General features: G+C 46.2%; 3 protein-coding genes and 1 non-coding gene across 5 annotated transcripts; 2 read left to right on the plus strand and 2 right to left on the minus strand.

Moving 5' to 3' along the window:
• The first annotated feature begins 26 nt into the window (after positions 1-26).
• On the plus strand, positions 27-7482 carry LOC122618412 (F-box/WD repeat-containing protein 7). 2 transcript variants are annotated; one of them, XM_043794835.1, is made up of 7 exons: positions 27-220; positions 2530-5643; positions 5719-5900; positions 5963-6188; positions 6250-6460; positions 6541-6712; positions 6778-7482. In XM_043794835.1, the coding sequence occupies exons 2-7, from the start codon at positions 2569-2571 to the stop codon at positions 6887-6889; spliced, it is 3978 nt and encodes a 1325-aa protein (XP_043650770.1). In that variant the 5' UTR covers positions 27-220; positions 2530-2568; the 3' UTR covers positions 6890-7482. The 2 variants fall into 2 exon arrangements, with proteins under 2 accessions (XP_043650770.1, XP_043650771.1); XM_043794836.1 differs by lacking the exon at positions 27-220 and adding an exon at positions 2227-2373.
• A 619-nt stretch (positions 7483-8101) lies between these two features.
• Positions 8102-11601, minus strand: LOC122618413 (kinesin-like protein KIF23). Its single transcript, XM_043794837.1, has 6 exons — positions 11451-11601; positions 10633-11391; positions 10021-10570; positions 9639-9960; positions 9025-9575; positions 8102-8963 (listed from the first exon to the last, which is right to left on the minus strand). Exons 1-6 carry the CDS (start codon positions 11459-11461, stop codon positions 8493-8495), a joined length of 2664 nt encoding a protein of 887 aa, XP_043650772.1. The 5' UTR covers positions 11462-11601; the 3' UTR covers positions 8102-8492.
• A 237-nt stretch (positions 11602-11838) lies between these two features.
• On the minus strand, positions 11839-14390 carry LOC122617161 (sulfide:quinone oxidoreductase, mitochondrial). The gene is made up of 7 exons (XM_043792888.1): positions 14019-14390; positions 13622-13727; positions 13337-13561; positions 13079-13279; positions 12805-13014; positions 12267-12453; positions 11839-12165 (listed from the first exon to the last, which is right to left on the minus strand). The coding sequence occupies exons 1-7, from the start codon at positions 14144-14146 to the stop codon at positions 11852-11854; spliced, it is 1371 nt and encodes a 456-aa protein (XP_043648823.1). The 5' UTR covers positions 14147-14390; the 3' UTR covers positions 11839-11851.
• A 647-nt stretch (positions 14391-15037) lies between these two features.
• Positions 15038-15110, plus strand: Trnak-uuu. Its single transcript has one exon. It is a non-coding gene; the product is annotated as a tRNA-Lys (tRNA).
• The last annotated feature ends 2148 nt before the right edge of the window (positions 15111-17258 follow it).

Consider the following 17258-nt stretch of genomic DNA (forward strand, 5'->3'; position numbering starts at 1 on the left):
TCCCTAACTTAAGATGTAAATTCCCATGGTATATTTGAACGGTCGAGCGGTGGTCACACTGGATCCGCATTAGTTTTTTTTCGGGTCCAAAATCTGTCCAAATCCGCAAATTGTACGCATATTCTAGCATCTGAAGACCAGAAATTTAGATAGACTGGACACAGAGTCAGCTGAAAAACGCAAAACGTTCGCAATCTCCGAGGAGCAGCGTCCTTAAAACGTATGTGAAAAATTCGATTAAACGTGTGTGTGCTGTGCTGCGCCTGTGTGTGTGAGAGTGGGCCCCAAACGCAAAAAGTTTTACACGCGTTAAATGTGCAGTCGAAAAATTGAAAACAAATTGTGGCCGCTAAAGCAGGGTGTGTTTTTAGTATCCTCCTTGTTGTGGGCTGCCCTAAAAGTTTATAAACAATATGCAAGGCACCACGCGAACTTAAACTTTAGCTGCAAACGAGCGAGCGAGTAGATTCGTGTGTGTGTGTGTGACTCTGACTGTGTGTACAACAATGTCCACATTTTTCTTTTGTTGTTTGCTCCACGAATTATGGGGCTATCCCCTCCGTGTTCCATCCGCTGCATTTGCAGGTGCACAAAAGTGGGGTTAGGATGGCCAAAGAGTCCGCAAGGAACGCTCATTGCAGTGCAATCGCTGCTCTGAATTTGCAACGAAAGTAATCTATTTTTGGGGGATTTGGGACCACAGGTCTCTGCCCATTATCAGCGTTGGTGTGCGTCTGTGTGTATGCAGCGATTATGACGACTCCACACCCGTGGCTAAAATCCACAGAGAGAAAATGTTCTCGAGCGCATCCCCGATATTCTTCCAAAGTGTCCTGTGTGGCACAGGTAAAAACGCGTATCAAAATGCGGTGTGAAAGCGGAGACCCTAAAAAACGTATTTTACATTTTTCGGGAGGTCAACAGCCAAAGGCCATGGGTCTGTGGTGGGGGAAGGAGACAGAGAAGCAATAGAAGGAGGGTGGGAAGAGAATGAATAGGAAGAAGGGAAAATGTTTGGGAGAAATGCCTGCACATCTGATCTGTTTCGGCAGTGATGCAACAGCAGGAGCGCTGAAAATTCCTTTGTGATCTCGCCCCTTTTGTTCTGCGGATGCTGCGCTGCAATGGCTGATCTCTGCTTCTCCTCCTCCTGATTTTCTTGTCCTCCTCCTCCTCTGGATCTTTCAATCTCTGCCTGCGGCGATCCCTTTTTCTACTCTCTCGGGTGCATGTGTGTGTCTGTGTGCTGGTAGGATGTGATGGCCAGTCAAGCTGCTGTCAAACATCAGAGATGCGCAGCTGTGATTTTCCAGTCACGGCAAGGATCAGTAAGGGACTACGTTCCTCACAATCAACACACATCTTTGCTCTAATATTTAATGATTTTCTAACCATTCGTAAAATCTATTTCTCCAGAAAAAGAAAGTCGGTTCGCAGAAAAATTGTTTTTTAAAGAATGACTAATATGTTTTTGGAATTCCGGTTTCTACATAATATTTGCGAATAAAAATAAATCACGTTTTAATGTAACTTTTAAAAGTGTATGACACATATTTTGTTTGAAAGTAGACAAATCTGCGATTTAGCATATCGCTAAGCTTAGTTACTAGTAAGCATACATTTTTCGTAACAATTAACTAATAACCACCACCGCTGTTTATTCAAACGTATTACTAACATTTTAACTACAGATGTGGCGCCAGAACTAAAAGTACTTTATAAATTCAAGTCTTAATTTGCTTATGGTTATACAATTTTTTAGATTTAACAAAAATATTTGATCCTTTTCTTGGAGGGCTTTCCCTATTACACGAGTGACTCGGTTTCCCGATCTCCGGTGACTTTCCCGCGTTGATCATCTCTGAATGTCCGTAAAAAGCAGAGGGAAAAGATAGCGGCTTGAATTGCAAGGTGTACGTGCTGTTGTTGTTATTGTTCTTGTTTGGTGCTGCGGCTGCTGTGTATCTTTGGTGCTTCTTCTTCTCACGTCCGTTACTTCTCGCTCTCGTCATCCGCTCTTCACTCTCTCCACTCCTCCCCGCTTTACCTTTTTGCTGCCTGCTGTTGTCTCTCTTTCCAGTGTGTGCGTGTGTGTGTCTACTTGTGATGTTTTTGTTGTAATACCCGTTTCGTCTTCTTTTACCCATTCTACTTCGCGCCGTTTTAGCCTCTTCCGCCGATCCGATGCACTTTTGTGATTTCCTTTTTCGCGTTCCAACGACGCCGGCAGAGGCAGCGACGTTACGATAAATTTTTCCCACTGCTTTTCATTCCCTTGGATTTCTTTTTTTTTTTTGCAACCATCAGTTTGCGCTTGTTGCGTGGGAATTTCGGATCATCTTGGATTCTCAGGGCACAAAAGGATCGTTCATAGTAAGCGGTGAAAAATTCGTCATACCTTGGGTTTGAAATTTTCGTGGCGTCTGTTTCCAACACTTTACTATTCCCTTTTCCAGAAGAGCTCCCGTTTTTTTTTCTCGTGACTCTGGAAGCTAGAATTATTCAATAACAAATCTTTACCATTTGCAGGAGAACGCATTGCCCATTTTTGGATGCCTGTAAAGTATTATGGAAAGAGGATGCCCAGCTGCTAGCAGTGAATCCGTGGCCAGTGCAGGGGAGCGTACTCAGTCAGCAGTCACCAGCTCCACCTCCACGTGGGTCAAGAGTCAGGCCTCCACCAGCCGAAAAGCAGGAGCATCAGAAGTATCGGAAGTGGGATTAGGAGCAGTAGAAGCAGAAGCAGGAGCCGGCAGAGAAGCCTTTGTATCTATGTCAACGCTGCGAGAGGATGTGGAGGACGTGTGTGTGTCGTCAAACTCACAACATGGTTTCGCCGTAGTTCTGGACGACGAGTCCAGTACCTTTGAGATTAGCTCTTCCAACTCACTGCCCACCAGTGCGGGGGCAGCGTCCGCAGTGGGAGTAGTGGCCGTCGACGACAGCTCCTCCACGGACACTTTGAACGGTGGTCATCCTGGTTTGGGTCACCCAGCCTCATCTGAACACAGTCGTCAAGGCTTTTTTAATGAGGATAATGAGGATCCTCCGGTTGTATGCCTTATAAACGACGATGACGATGATGAGGATCCCGAGCCGGAGGAGGACGATGACGAGGAACCGATTGAAGAGGAGGACGAGGACGTAGTGGACATTGTAACGGGCGCCATCGACTGCCCCAACACATCACAATTGGCTTTAGCCGACGGCACCATCATGGCGGCCGATGGATCCAAGATCTTCCTGGAGACGCCCGTCGTGGAGGAGGCCCAGCCGCATCCCGGGCAGGTGGTCACAACGGGATCTCAGTCAGAGCTCACAGGCAAGCCAAAAAGATTAAGCGATGAATTCTTGCTGGGTGAGGAAGACCAAGCAGAGAACCTCGCTTTGGGAAGAGGTATTAAGTCTGAGCTGGTCGGTTCCGTGGACGACAATCCTTCTGAAGGCGACGATGCGGCTACTTGCTTCTCACTGCATGACCGCCTTATGTCAGTGCGCCTGAAGCAGATGAGCCTCACGGCCAACGCCGTTTCGAATCCTTCGCCAGCAGCCTCTGCCAACGCCGCCGCCCCAGAGGAGGCCTCCACTTCCAACTCTAGCTCAACCTCCAGCACTGCATTGTCAAAGGCAGACATTGAGTCCATGGATCTGATCGAGCGACGTGACTTTGAGACGGAGCAGCGTCTCACGGGCGGTATTATCCTGCGCACCAGCTCCATGATGAGCCAGAACAAACTGAATCTAAGTCTGATCAAGTCCATGGGGGGCAGCAAGGCGGCCAATGGATTAGGTACGGCCAATAGCGACGACTGGCCCAGCAGCAGCAATGGGCGGACCGTCTCTTCGGACAGCAAGTACACCTACAAGGATCTGTCCACCACACCAACGAGCAGTCGCAAGTTCACCAATAGCCGGCTAAGCAAGTCCACTGCCAAATTGAATCTGGGATCCTCGTTAGGCGCCTCCAGCTGCAGCCAGCACCGGAGTGGTTCCACTTCCACTTCAAAATCCACGGAGTCGTCGACCAGTTGCACTGGAGCTGCCCGTACGGACGTTTACACCAACACCAACTCGAATGATTATCCCAGTCTGGCTCCAACCACGTCTGGTTCGTCGACATCCGGAGGAAGCTGTCAACAGGATCAGGAGGACAATGTGAGTGCATCCGTTTCGTACAGCTCGGTGGGATCGCAGACCTCTCAGGAAAGTGGTTGCAGTCGCACCACTGCCATCAATCCAACTCCTGCGTGCTCCACCGGATCGTCCTGCTTGGGTGACTCTCAGGCCTCGACATCGGCTTCTACCTCTTCCGGTGCCGGAGCGTCCAACCGTTGCCAGTATGCCACTGCTTCGACGACAAAGGCAGCTCGCCAGGTCAATGCCAGCGCCCAAACCCAGGAGCGTTTTCTGACTCGCAGCAATCCTCCAGCTGCTAGTGGAGCGGGATCAGCTGGAGCGCACTCGGCGGCATCAGTTCGGCAACGTCGAAACGGTTCCAGCGATGTGGTTCACCTGGAAGTTGTGGTGGAAGAGGGAGCTGCCGGTGGGGACGGCGGCCTGGTGGAGCCCGGTGACTTTAGTGCCGAGGAGCCTTGGGCCAACTGCGATGACGAGAACAACTGTTCCGATCTGGAGGAGATTTGCACATGCCAGAACGGTAACGGAAGCAACTACGGCGGAAGCAATGCCAGTCTCAGTGAGACCTTTGACCTGGACGCCATGGATCCTGATGAGCCCATATCCTTGTCGCTTTCCTCTGGCACAGCTGGCTTCACCGAATACTCGCTGACCAATCCCAGCTCGCTGATCTCTCAGCAACGCAAACGAAAGTTCAACGAGGGACGCCTGCTGGATGGCGGCGACTACTCGCTGACTTTATCTTCCAGCGGCGAAGTGGGCGGACCGGGTTCAGGCGTAAGCGATAATTGCCGCAAGCGGATTGCCTATGATTTCGCATCTACGCCGCGCTCCTCGCAACACTTGGGGCCCACGGCAGTCCTGTCGGTGACGCCATCATCGCACCTGACAAGCTCCTCGCCGGGGTTGGGTCGTCGCACCCCCCGTTCAGTGCCCTCTCGTGACAATCCGCCTCCAGAGCTGCAGCACTGGTTGGCACAGTTCCAACGATGGTCCCATGTCGAGCGATTGCTGGCCCTGGACCGTCTTATCGATCACTGCGATCCGTCGCAGGTGCGGCACATGATGAAGGTGATTGAGCCGCAGTTCCAGCGGGACTTCATCTCTCTGTTGCCAAGAGAGCTAGCCCTCTTTGTGCTTTCGTACTTGGAGCCCAAAGACTTGCTTAGGGCCGCGCAGACCTGCCGCAGCTGGCGCTTTCTGTGCGACGACAACCTGTTGTGGAAGGAGAAGTGCCGCAAAGCCCAGATCCTCGCCGAGCCGCGTAGTGATCGCCCGAAACGTGGTCGCGATGGCAACATGCCGCCAATTGCGTCGCCCTGGAAGGCCGCCTACATGCGACAGCACATTATCGAAATGAATTGGCGGTCGCGACCAGTGCGCAAGCCCAAGGTACTTAAGGGCCACGACGATCATGTGATTACGTGCCTGCAGTTCTCCGGCAATCGCATTGTGTCCGGATCCGATGACAATACACTAAAAGTATGGTCAGCGGTGAATGGAAAGGTGAGTAAATAAAACTACAAGATTATTTACTATTTCCTTGCTAACGATGGGGTTCTTTTCTTTTAACAACTATAGTGTCTGCGCACTTTGGTTGGTCACACCGGTGGCGTTTGGTCTTCCCAAATGTCGGGCAATATCATCATCTCGGGCAGCACGGATCGCACGCTCAAAGTCTGGGACATGGACAGCGGTGCTTGTGTGCACACCCTTCAGGGACATACGTCCACCGTGCGGTGTATGCATTTGCATGGCAGCAAGTAAGTAAAAGCCACAAAACTATCCACTAACCAATGCTAATCATTGACGAATTTCTCAACAGAGTGGTCAGTGGGTCGCGAGACGCAACCTTGAGGGTCTGGGATATTGAACAGGGCTCCTGCTTGCACGTTTTGGTGGGTCATTTGGCTGCTGTGCGATGTGTGCAGTACGATGGGAAGCTGATTGTGTCCGGAGCGTATGATTATATGGTAAAGATCTGGCATCCGGAGCGGCAAGAGTGCCTGCACACATTGCAGGGCCACACAAATCGCGTCTACTCGCTACAGGTAAGGTGGTTTACGCTTCTTTGTAGGACTTTGCCTTAACTTTATTTTGAATTGCGCACAGTTTGATGGCCTCCATGTGGTCTCGGGCTCATTGGACACCTCTATCCGCGTGTGGGACGTGGAGACGGGCAATTGCAAGCACACTCTGATGGGTCATCAGAGTTTGACCTCTGGCATGGAACTGCGTCAAAACATTCTTGTCTCTGGCAACGCCGATTCCACTGTCAAGGTGTGGGACATCACAACCGGACAATGTCTGCAAACGCTGTCGGGTAAGTTTGAGTCCTCCGTAGTCGATGGAATATGGGCTGTTGAACCATTACTTATCTGGTACTCCTTAAATCCAATTTAGGTCCAAATAAGCATCAGTCTGCGGTCACCTGCCTGCAGTTCAACTCCCGATTTGTGGTGACCAGTTCCGACGATGGCACCGTCAAATTGTGGGACGTTAAGACAGGCGACTTTATACGTAATCTTGTAGCCCTGGACTCTGGTGGATCTGGCGGCGTTGTGTGGCGGATTAGGTAAGTCCAGGACGATATAAATCCACTTCTTTCAAATGAAACTCTTATATCTAAAATCTTTCCAGGGCAAACGACACCAAACTCATTTGTGCCGTCGGCTCCCGCAACGGAACGGAGGAAACAAAGCTAATGGTCCTCGACTTTGATGTTGAGGGTGCATGTGTCAAGTGCTCATAGGAGGCGGTGGGGCACTTCCGGTCCGGCCTTCGCTGGCGCGCATGGATCCATGCGGCGAACGGTCAGGAACGAGGCAGCTAGTATACAGCTTCAAGCGAGATTTCATTGCAAACTCATCTAAACACCGAAAAGCACACACAGACAGATGCCGCGGATGTGAGTGTCCGCAACGTAATGTTGATTGCCTTGCCAACAAAATGCAACTGCTCACATACACCACACACACCATTCACACCATAAACACACAAAAAACATTAAACATTTAAGGGAAAGAAGAGTAGTAGGGTCGGGTGGTCGGGGTGTGGCTGTGGCTGTGAGTGTATATTGTTAATAATACCTTTTTAAATTACGTTGCTTAATAGCCAAAATTCGTTTTCCACCGTAGAATAATTTCGCTTCTTAGTTTTTATTACGATTATGTATATGGCGAGAGTCGATTGCATTAATGATAATATTATGATTATGATTACGTATTATGAAGCGCAGATTTACAGCTGCAGATGCAAGTAATTGTTTCGCGTCGTGTGAACCTGAGAGAGCGTTTATGAGAACAGAGCTTTATATTGATTAAATTGTAATTTGTTTAAATGGAATTTGGATAAGATGGATATGTTAATATTGGCCCAGCACTTGAGTTGAGTTTGCCGTCTATTATGTTTACATTTGTGGTTTCGTTTCGTCCAACTTGTTTTGTTTAAATGTACTTGTATTTGGATGTACCTAAATTCTATTATCATGTTCTAATTGTTTCCCTTTATACATTTGATTTGCTTCATTTGTCGTGCAGTAGCGTTAGCGATATTGGCTTTCAATTCCAAATTCGAAATTCCTCATTTGCCAGGAACCTGCCACATTTGCCGCACATAGCGTTTAAGAGTCATCTGCCGAACTCATCGAGCAGCAGCTCACCCCCACAGAACAGCAACTGCAACATGAACACTGCAACACAACACTCACACACGTGAAATCATTAAGCGAACATATATTTTAATTATAGACTGATTTATTAGTAATTGAAATTAATCTACAAATATGTATGTGTAATGGTACCGTATGTATTTCAATAAAATTTATCGGTTTAAGCATAAATCTGAATAAACGCAGGAATAATAATAAAAATAGTTAAAACCATCTACATATGTCCATCTACATTTTATTGCTGAATGGAACTGGGAGCCTTGCAGCTATTGTAAAACGAAATTGATTGAATTCAGTATATGCGCGTAATTTCACTTTATTTTTTCAAATTTGACTGGAGGGGAGACTACTCCGATAAACAATAAAATATTTAATACTTTATAATAACACTAAAGTACGGCTATGCTTGGACAATGCTCGGATAGTTTCCAACGACAGCTCTTGGCAGATACCCTCTGGGTACCGGCTATTTTGAGCAAGAAACATTTCGATTTGCGGGGGGTTGCGAATTCATTTACGGGAATATTTTTACAGATTAACTTTTCTTTAATCAAACAAATCACTTCAATGCGATTCAACTCCAAAAACCATAATGGGTGAGTAATAAACTTAAATTTAAGTTATTGAAAGTAAATAACTATGAACTACATGGGTAATTGACTCTGAGAATTTCACGCTGTCATTTTTAGATCTTCGACTTCTTGCTGCTGTGCCCCTCAATGCCGAGATTGCATCGGGAGGCCACGTCCTGGGCCGAGGTGACCGTGCTGGGCACTGCACCGCCGCCCAGAGCTGAAATGTTGCCATTGCTGGGTCGCTTTCGCGTGGGCGAGTGAACCGGCGATTTCTGCTTGAGGCACTCCACATCGTTGAACACCACTTGGGCACCTCCGCCACAAGTGGGTATAACATTGCCCTTATACAGCTTGGTCTCAACATCACCATCCGTATCAGCATCCTGCGAGACGAGACAGTACTTGGTCGTTCCGTGGGCAGTTAGCTCCTTCATGTCGGTTAGTTTCGTCACCGATTTCCGATTCTTCAGATACGGCTGCATGATGGTTCCGAGGGGAACAGGATTGGCTGCCCGATGTTCCAGCCACTTGTCGCCGGCGGATCGAGAGCGTCTATGCCGGTTGTTGGCCGCTGCAGCACCCTGTTGGGATATAACATTATTAATACATATTCAAGTATTCAGAGATGAATCATTCACTTACATGACGAGGGTTCGCGTATATATCAGTTCTTGTTGCTGGCACCGAGGACACCTCCGTGCGTACCGTATATGCACCGCGATCTTTTTCGTTAAGTATATTTTCGGAGCTCTGAGACCGCGGCAAACTAGGCAGATCTTCGGACTGTAGAATGTTGGACACCAACCGCAATTTCTCGTCCTTGATGCGCATACGTTCCTGTAATTTAGCACGCTGTTCACGCAGCTTTAACTCAAACTCCCGCTTGTTTTTGTCCGACTCAACGGCCAGCTTGGAGCTGAACTTTTTCTTTTGCTTTTCCTTCTCGTGCTCCTTCTGGGTGAGCATGTTCTCCTTCTCGTTCAGCTTGAAAGTCAGCTCTTCAATCTGCCGTTCTTGCTTGCTTAGCGTGTTGTTAAGCACGTCAATAGAGCTCTCGTGAATGCGAACCTTCTTCTCGAGGGCAGCGCTGCGATCGCGCTCCTGCTTGTAGACAGCCTTCAAGGAAGCAAGCTCTGTGCGCAACTGCAGATTGTCGCGGTCAAGGTTCATCAGCATCTGCCGAAAGCTGTCACCTAAACGTTAGGAAAAAAAATATGTCAATTTGTTTTAATAAGATTAAAAAGGTTACGACTTACATTTTATGTCTAAATTGGCACGCAGCTTCTTTCGCTTTTCTATACGCTGCTCCAGATAGTGCATCAGCTCGCGGATTTTGATCTCTGCCTCGGGACTGTCCATTTCGTAGGCAGGAAAATCGGGCCCCAAACTGTACACCAAACCTACGTCCACCTCCAAATCCTTGGCCTCAGGAATGCCCAGCTCGTTAAGATTGTTAATAGCAATCTTGAATAGCTTGTTGGCCTTGCGACGGCCGGGAGTCAGACCCAAATCTTGCTTCATAGGAGTCGCCCGAGCTATTTGCACCTCCTGCGTCATCTCAGCGAATTTCATCACTTGCTAAATGGGATAAACACATTTTAGCGACAAGACTATATTGCGGTCAGAAATATAATTTACCATATTCTCATCATAGTCCTCAATTCTTGGATTAATACACACAATCATAGACACCTGTCCTTCGCCATCGAAGTAGTTCTTAAACATGTGTGTGATCTTGGAGTCTCGATACGGGACCTTCTTGGGTGCCAATCCATTGCTCGCCGAGAGTTGGTTCTCGCGCAGATATTCCAGGCAAGTGCGCAGAGTCATTAGCGAGTTATTAATGTTGCCCGCCTCACGGAGTCGCACACCCGTGTTCTTGGTCCTTGAGGAGCGCTCACTGCCCGCCAGATCAACCAGGGATAGTTGACTCACTGTAATGTTTTGCCGGTCTTGAACAACATTCTCACCCTGGCTATCAGTGGGGGCTTGCACCAAGCGTATATTGAACACCGAGTGACTCCTACTAGATTCGGCATTCAGAACAGTGTGCCCCATGCGTTTGCGCTTCTGGCCCATTTGAAAGACCTCGAGGGCCTCCTCCACTGTCTTCACCTCCACTTCTGTAACGCCGTGGACGAACATGTGACGGTTGGCATCTTCACGAATGATTTTGCTCTGCAAAGTCCTGTGTGGATCACGTATTCAGTTAGATATTTGTAAATGTAAACCCTAGATATGAATACTTACTTCTGTATACCGGAGTCCTCCAAAAGGTCGTAAACACTATTATTGTAAATCTCAATGTAGGTGACAAACACCGAGTACATGTTATCCTCATCCAAACCGAGGAGAGGGATTGGCTCTACTGAGGCTTGAGATGCTATTTCTGGATCCGAGTCCTTGTGCCTGAAGGCAAATCGTCCTGCGCCAGCAAATCGCTGGTTCATCTCGTGCTGCCGCTCCAAAAGCGCATCCTCTTCGGACAGAATCTCGAAGCCATTAAGTTTGTCCGGCTTGAAGACAAACTTCTTGGCCTGGTAATCTGATATGGTGCGAAAGAGCACGTCCAGGCAACGCGGCATAATGCCGCGGTGCCGCAGGTTTCCTGTCATGGTGTACGTTTTTCCACTTCCAGTCACACCGTAGGTGAAAAGTAGACTGTTTCGCCCTTTCAGAAGGTTCTCCACCAGTGGCTGGGCCACAGATGCATACACATCCTGCTGCGTGGCATCCGGCTGGAAAACGTGCTTGAAAATATACTGAATCTCACGCTGGTTTGCGTTATGTGGCTTGTGGTGCTGCAGCAGCTGATCCTGCGGATTCAGGGCGATCGTAGTGGAGTTCTTGACTCTCAAAGAGGTGAGATCTGCGTCGGATTGAAGGGGCCGCACCCGACAGAACACGTTCACTGGATCCCTGGCCTTGTCGGAGGTGTCTCGTCGCTGTTTCTCCACTGTTGGTTGCATCCGCGGAGTTTTCGGGACGACGCGCATTGGCGTCCTCGGTCTGCAAATGGGTATTCTCATTGATGGGGTTGAGCTTTTGCGGACTGTCATATCACTTACACTGCCTTCATGTTGTCAGCTTGCTTTTGTCACGAATTTTATAAACGGGAGCTGGTTTTCTTTTTGTTTTGGTGCTCAAATCGATCTCTCTTTTAGTTCGTTACCTTTAAATTTACAGCGCCAAGCGACGCCACGCTTGGTTTTAGAGTGACCGAACTCTTGAAAGCAAATAACGCTGCAAATACCATTTCTTGCTCCGACATATACTAGATACATAATAATACCGAGGGTGTGTACAGTGCTTTCCATTTAAATAGGTTCACAAATTTGTATATACTAGTTTTGAAACGAATTTATAAATTGTAATTATGATTTTAAGTAAATAATGTTGGCGAATGGATATGCAAATGATGATGCCAAATACTCGTTTAAAAATAAATAAAGATTATTTGATGTCCCCATTACTTTTTATTAAACTTTAGAACTGAAAACATTTTCCTCATGAGTGATGGTCCGTTCCAATACCCGTTCATCATGAGCTTCCAGTAGAGCAGAGGCATCAGCTCCTTCTTCATGAAGAACATGGAGTAGCGCTCCTTGGATTGGTCCAATGGGAAGGTCTCCACGGGGGTGAGGTTGTAGTCAAACTCCGCCAGGATGCAGGAGCTGTAGCCGGTGACGATGGGGCAGGACGAGTACCCATCGTAGATATCCGTTGGCGCCTTGCCCTCGATCGCCGCCATCACGTTCCTAAACACAACCGGTGACTGGGCAGCTGTAATCGAAAGATACATATATATATGTATATACATTACGTATTCCAGAATCATTGAATATTTCGATTAGGATCCCCAACGGAATTCGACTTTAGCTTACCTGCCGCCGCGGCAGTCTTCGAGTTGGGACTGGACGCCGAATCGCCGATGGAGAACACGTTGCTGTACTTGTTGTGCTGCAGCGTCATCTGGTCCACGTCCACAAAGCCAGTGGGTGTCACCAGCTTCTTGCAGTTGGCCACCACATCCGGAGCACTCATCGGGGGAGTCACATGGAGCATGGAGTACTAAGGAAGGGGGGTTTGGATATTATACCTATGTATATAAGGTTATTTAAACCTATTAACACCACACGGCCTTCAATTCTCACATTTTGCAATTCGATTCCATATGAAATTGAGTATTGACTGACATTACTTCCCTATATTTTCTGCTGGGAAACCGGACCTTGGGCAACCTAACTTTACTTTTCCCAGAACATTTGTTTATCTCTATTACCTTAACCTTCGTGTCTTAGGTTTCTTTAAGTTGCTAGCATTCTTTAGACTTTAAAAGTAAGTTAACCTAATTTATATGTTCCTTACCAAAAAAATAGTTCTAGAATATAGATCTATGTATATCTATATTCCCGTTCTTACCGTTTCCTCATAGTGCACTCCTGGATTTGCTAGATCCTCGAACACGGCTATATTATCGCCATGTCTCACTTCAACGAGATTTCTTTGAACATTTAGGGTGATATTTCTCCTTTTGATCAGTTTCATCAGCGCCTCTGCATAATGCTTAACTCCAAAAATCACGGGAAGCGATGTGTTGTAGATGATATTGACGTTGTCGCGACGACCCATCTGAAAAGGAATGCAAATAAATGAAGTTTTCCGATAGATATCCTGTAAGTGTTATGGAGCACACCTTCCTAAAGTAGTGGTCTGATATGTAGGCGATTTTCTGTGGTGCACCTGCACACTTGATGGGACAATTGGGAAAGGTGAATACAGCATTTCCTTTGGTGGTCCTGCGCAGACATTCGTACACCTGATCCACGTACTTGGGCGAGTAGATGGAGCAAACATTGCTGCCGGGGGTCTCCAGGGCCTCCACCAGTCCAGGTATCTATGCGATAGTAACTCTTTATTATCAACTATAAAACATTGTAATACCTTAACGCACCTTTTCATAATTGAGTTGCAATCCGGTGGCGATAATCAGAAAGTCGTACTTGATGGTCTTGCCACCAGAAGTGCTAACCGTATTATTATCCGGATCGAACTCCAGCGCCTTCTCCTTCACCCACTTGGCCTTTTTGGGCAGCACATCAGCCATTTGCCGGTGACTCTGATCCAATCTCTTCATACCCCCTCCAATCAGGGTGAACATAGGTTGATAGTAATGTTTCTATGGGGAATCACCGGGCTATGTCATAATGGATTTGTAACTGCCTTTGGACTGACTCACATCTTCCGGTTCCAGGACGATCACCTTGTTGCTGCCCAAGCGCGAGGACAACTTGGCCGCCATGGCACACCCACCGGTGCCACCGCCCACGACCAACACTTGGCATCTGGAAATAAAACAGGGTTTACTTAATTGCTGGAATACATAATGACAGAATCCTCAAGGGAGATTAGTGTAGTCGTATGACCACACCCTCCATCAGGGCCATCGAACCATGGCCCAGCAGTTGGCTCTTCGTTATCGCCAAATATTAGGTATTAGCTTAAAGCTAACATTCTAAGCGATATAAACAAACTAATGCAATGTGTTTTGGTAGATATAGATAGATTTGCTCTTTTCAAGCCATTTGATTCGCGGAATATGCCATAAACTTTCACAGCGACTATAACAAACTTACTCTTGCCGCTCGCGGTTCACTCTAGATGTGGACAGGAATCTGGAGGAGAAGGCCGTTGGAGCGTGGTTGTGGGTGGCTAGGAGAAGCCTCTGGCACTGGCTGATGGTTCCGGGAAGGCGACGGTTCATCGCAACAGCTGGTTGATCTTCGATCTCTCAACCTGCGTTACAAAAAGCGGACTGCAAATGCCCACAGCCGATTGAAGACTGGCGGAAAAGAGCTTTCGATTGGTCGTTATCAAACCGGCCACACTGGCGAAAATTTTGGCTATTTCGAATTTAGAAAATAATACAGAAATTGAAAAATATGCCGAAGATGTTCAGGCGGCACTGTGTGGGACTTCCAAACATTTCGACTGACTATCAAGGAAAACAAATCGAGTATGGGGAAACTCGTCAGTGAAACCGATCATAACAACTGATTTTAAACACAAATAAATAAAACATTTCAAGCTTTTTTTTATAGTAGTGATAGCTTTACATGACCCATTCTTTCAACTGTACTAATTTAAAAAAATGTCAGGCTTCAGAAAATGTGGCAATTGTTATTTCGCCTGCCAGCCATAAAAATCTGAGTGTACGTGGCTAAAAACCAGTTTTTATGTGGTAATAAAATCGGGAAAACGCAACAGGTTGGACTGTAGTTTTCGGATGGGTGTATAAATTGTTCAACCTTGAAAGATGGCTAAAGCTTTCTAGCATGCTTTTGTACTCAGCTGTTTAAAGCTCATTTGGTGCTAAATAATCTAAAGCTTTAGATTAGGCAAATGTTCGAAGCACTTAGCTACTATCTACAGTGGATGCCGCCTACAGGCAACCCATGACATCATGCCTAAAAATACTTTTACTTAATTCTGAGAACAGTTAAGAGTTGCCTGCTTATCGGGGCTCAATAAATAAAGCAATCTTTACGCTTCACGTGTGTTTGAACAACTTGCTTTGTGTCTACAGTGAAACCCGGCGATAAGCAACTAATGAGTTCATGCCTTTAAATACAGGTCCTTCAGCGTTTACATCACAGCCCGGATAGCTCAGTCGGTAGAGCATTGGACTTTTAATCCAAGGGTCCAGGGTTCAAGTCCCTGTTCGGGCGATCCACTTTTTTAAAAAATAGTATTTGTATATTTTCTCGACGCAATCTACGTATTTAGCAGCAAATTATTGGTTCCACTTCCAAAGACTACAGTCCCACCAACATAATCCCTATAAAAAGGAAATAAGCCTTCAAAGATTCACATATTTGCCTGCTTATCGGGGCTAACTTACTTTTTATTTGCCTTCTAGTTCATCGGGTTTTATTTATGGTATACCTCCAGGAGCAACACTATCGAGTGTGAAGCATTTAATAGCTTCTTGTTGGCGACTGGCTATTACACTGTTAAGATATATGAAGTACTTCTTAAGAACAAAAGAAAAAATTGTACGATAAACTCACAAATTTCTATAGCCAGGCATATCCAGGCATATGTGGTTAAATAACTGGTTTAATTTAGAATTAAACATTTTCACATTTGCTTTGATTACTTGCGAGTCTTATCAAGCAATTCCTATAATATGTGGACATTAAATTGTCAATTAATAGATTGCACAGACTCTAATCAGAATATGAAGGTCACCAATAAATTTTATTAATAAACTGCAGCGGTCATCTACTCATATACGTCAAGCTCTCAAGCAAGTTTTAAAAATGCAACAAATATAAATTAAATGATTTTTACAATATTCCTGCTGTCGATAACAATAAATTAACTCCATTAACTTTTATATTGTGTCATTTTCCTAAGGGACTTTTACAGTCCTATTCACATTCTTCGTTTGGGATTTTACTATTGCTATAATGATCGGATCGTGCAATTGTAAGTAGTATTGCATCATAAAAACAACTAAAACATTTTCCAAAAAATTCAATTTTTTGGATTCTACAGATGTTTCTTGAATCCTTAAAACGCTAGATATTTCCAATAAATTTCAATAGACACAATCAAAACCAATTTAAAAATTCGTGTGTTCTCTAATTTTCTAGGATTTTCCACTACTACAATAAAAAACTTGACTGGGTAATAAGTTCTAGATTAGATTCAATTAAAATTAAACTGGTTACTTTCATAATATATTCTCATTTCGACTTCTGATGAAAATAATGACCACAGTAAATTAGGGGCTTTTCCACAAAGCTGCCACTTGTTGAACACAATTTCCCTTGGAGTGTGTGTCACATCCAGGGATTTTCCACGGCTCCCCACTCCATGCACGCGGATAGACTGGCGTGCATCGATGATGCTAATAAATATGGTAAATGTGGGATGATTAAGTGAACAATGTTGCCAATAAACGCGAGGCGGACATGTCAAATGCCATGAGACGACAACTGTGACAGCGGCGGGTTTAATTACGCCATGCTGCCGACTGATTGCAGATGGGCATACGGATGTGGGATGTGGGCACATACATGGTTAGATGGATGGATGGATGTGGCCACATACTCGTAGTCTAGAGCGTTGGTGGGGCTGAGGGGCAGGTCCTGGCGAGGTCCTGGCGAGGTCCTAGCGTGGGCTCGACCCGCCATGAGGTGGCCCATCGTCAATTGGAGACAAGCTGGCAATTCAAATGAAGCCCTATTGACTGATGGCCAAATTGGCTCCGCGACTGCGTGGGCGGCTATTCGACGGCCAATAGATATATACGGATATTTATATAGAAAACAATGGGTGGTTGGGTGATTGGCTTGTCTAGTGGCTGGGTGGTTGGGTGACTGGGTGGTGTTCGCTGCCACTCAACGGGCGATGGGCCGTTTTAAATTGGGCGTGGCAGCCTCTGTTGCTAGGTGACCATTTCCACTGCCATTTCCAGCTGCGGTGGCAAGGTCCCGCCACCAGGCCATCATCATGTGGTTCCCTACCAGATAATGACCGAGCTGGTGGTCACCATGCTGGCTTCCTCCGTCTGTCTGTTGCCGTGATTGCGTGAGCTCCACTTCATTTGAATATAACGGTGGCAGGCCACTTGGAGCACGTAGGCCCACACAGTGAAAAATGGCTCAGAATATTGGTTTTCGGCAGTTATCAGATTGAAGATAGACATCAAATACGTGACATTATTTAATTGAATCATTTCAGGAAACCTAACTAATGCCTAAAAAATATTTTAAATAAATCCTTACAATTAAAACTGATTGTTAAAATGAACTAGTAGAAAGAAGAAATGCGTTCTTCCCTAAGAATTGTTCTATATATTTAAATAT

The sequence above is a fragment of the Drosophila teissieri genome, chromosome 3L (assembly GCF_016746235.2).
Source record: "Drosophila teissieri strain GT53w chromosome 3L, Prin_Dtei_1.1, whole genome shotgun sequence".
In the NCBI taxonomy this organism is placed as follows: domain Eukaryota; kingdom Metazoa; phylum Arthropoda; class Insecta; order Diptera; family Drosophilidae; genus Drosophila; species Drosophila teissieri.